General features: G+C 47.3%; 1 protein-coding gene across 1 annotated transcript in view; it reads right to left on the reverse strand.

Annotated features, from left to right (window-relative positions):
* The window catches only part of tbx15 (T-box transcription factor 15), a 25,165-nt gene extending 24,056 nt beyond the window's left edge, over positions 1–1,109 (reverse strand). Inside the window, exons 1-2 of the mRNA XM_014031033.1 lie at positions 976–1,109; positions 649–839 (exon numbers count right to left, since the gene is read on the reverse strand). Coding sequence (XP_013886487.1) covers positions 649–835 — 187 coding nt within the window. The 5' untranslated portion in view covers positions 836–839; positions 976–1,109. The remainder of the gene's footprint in view (positions 1–648; positions 840–975) is intronic.
* Positions 1,110–1,585: the final 476 nt, after the last annotated feature.

The following is a 1,585-nucleotide window of genomic DNA, read 5'->3' on the forward strand; positions in this document are numbered from 1 at the left end:
TATTTATGCTGTTTTCTTCCTTTACGCACAGCGCGTTTCCCGTCCCGTTTTCTCTGTTCGTGTTTTGGTCAAATATTTAATGAGACTAATTAATCTCTCAACATGATGACTTGTTTTCTTTGAATTTTACTCACATTTTATTTCCACCTGACAAACTCTCCTGTCTGACAAACACCTGGTGTTCTGCTCTGAGATCTGCGCCGTAATTTGTCAGAATCCGTGGATAGGTTTTACGCAGCAGAAAATATCAAAACAAACAATATTTCTAAGAGAAAAAWTGCGTTCAGGTAACGGTTTTTTGGGGTCATATTTAAACAGCAGCTCGAGGTCTTTTCATTCCTCAGGGTGAAACCAAATTTAGCAGATTTAATTAAAACTTTCCATTTTAGCGCAGAATTAAACCGGTTGTTCTGCTGATGTTTGTTGGATGATCCACTGATCCGGACTTSAAATGGACAAAAACCTACTTGGCCGCTTTAATAAAGCTGTGTTCCTGACAGAAAGCAAAACAGCTGTTAAAAATAACTTCAGCCAAGGATTTAACGGATGCTTTTAGGAGAACAGGGTTCTGGTTCAGATCTAACGCAGATCCGGATCTCCGGACCGTTTTCAGGCTGTGTTGGTGTGCGTGTTTGCGCGCGGACTGACCCGGGTCCATGTCCAGACAGTGAGCCGGATCTTCTCCGTCCGCGGCCAGACTCTCCATGGACAGCTCCAGCTCCTTGTCCTCCCAGCCCCGGAGCTTCCTCTTCTTGTTGGAGCCGATCAGGGCTTCCACGGAAAACGCGTGGGCTCTAGAGCTCAGAGCTGCGGCCGATCGCCTCCTCTCACTCATCTCTCTGAGATCCACCCGGGGAGAAAAAAAAGATCCAGTCCGTCCGTCCAAAGCAGTGAAGCAGAAACAACAAAACAAACCGGGAGAGCAGAGGAGGAGAAACTGTACACGTCAGAGTTTACAGCAGGGCGCAAACTCACCAAGAGTCCAAATTAATCCACTCGGAGACTAAAAGCACCGCTGGAAGGTTCTGAAAGCGGACTGAGCCATCCTGTGCTCGAGTTCGAGTCCGGTCCTTCTCCTCCCTCTGTCTTTCTGACCCCCGAACTTCTCCCTGATTGAAACTCACTTCTGGAAAAGTTTTTTTTTCTCCTTCCGGGGGYGGTCTGTCTGTAACCTCCCACCCAATCAGAAGGTAGCAGATGGAGATCCACAAACGGTTCGGTCCAATGCCAGCCCAATGAAGACGTGAGTTCTGGAAGAGGAGCCATGCAGCACAAAATGACTCCAAATCAGTCAGATTTAAACGAACAGGAGCGTCATTTCTGTGCGTAAAAGTCACGTATTTTTACACGCAAKGACAATGGAGATAAAATCATTTCTAGACTTCAGATCATTTATGAAGCAGATCTGTTCCTTCAGTCAGATCCTGCAGCTTCAGTTTGGCTCTTCTCTCATGAATCAGCATCAGGACCCAGTTTGTCTTCAGAACGGGGCACCAGGCCGGACAGCTGGGCCCGGACTGAGCCCGGACACAAACAGAACCTGACTCTCAGGTCTGCCAATCAAACCCTTACGTGCCACAATTAT

This window comes from Austrofundulus limnaeus, unplaced genomic scaffold, assembly GCF_001266775.1.
Source record: "Austrofundulus limnaeus strain Quisiro unplaced genomic scaffold, Austrofundulus_limnaeus-1.0 Scaffold1163, whole genome shotgun sequence".
Taxonomy (NCBI): Eukaryota; Metazoa; Chordata; class Actinopteri; order Cyprinodontiformes; family Rivulidae; genus Austrofundulus; species Austrofundulus limnaeus.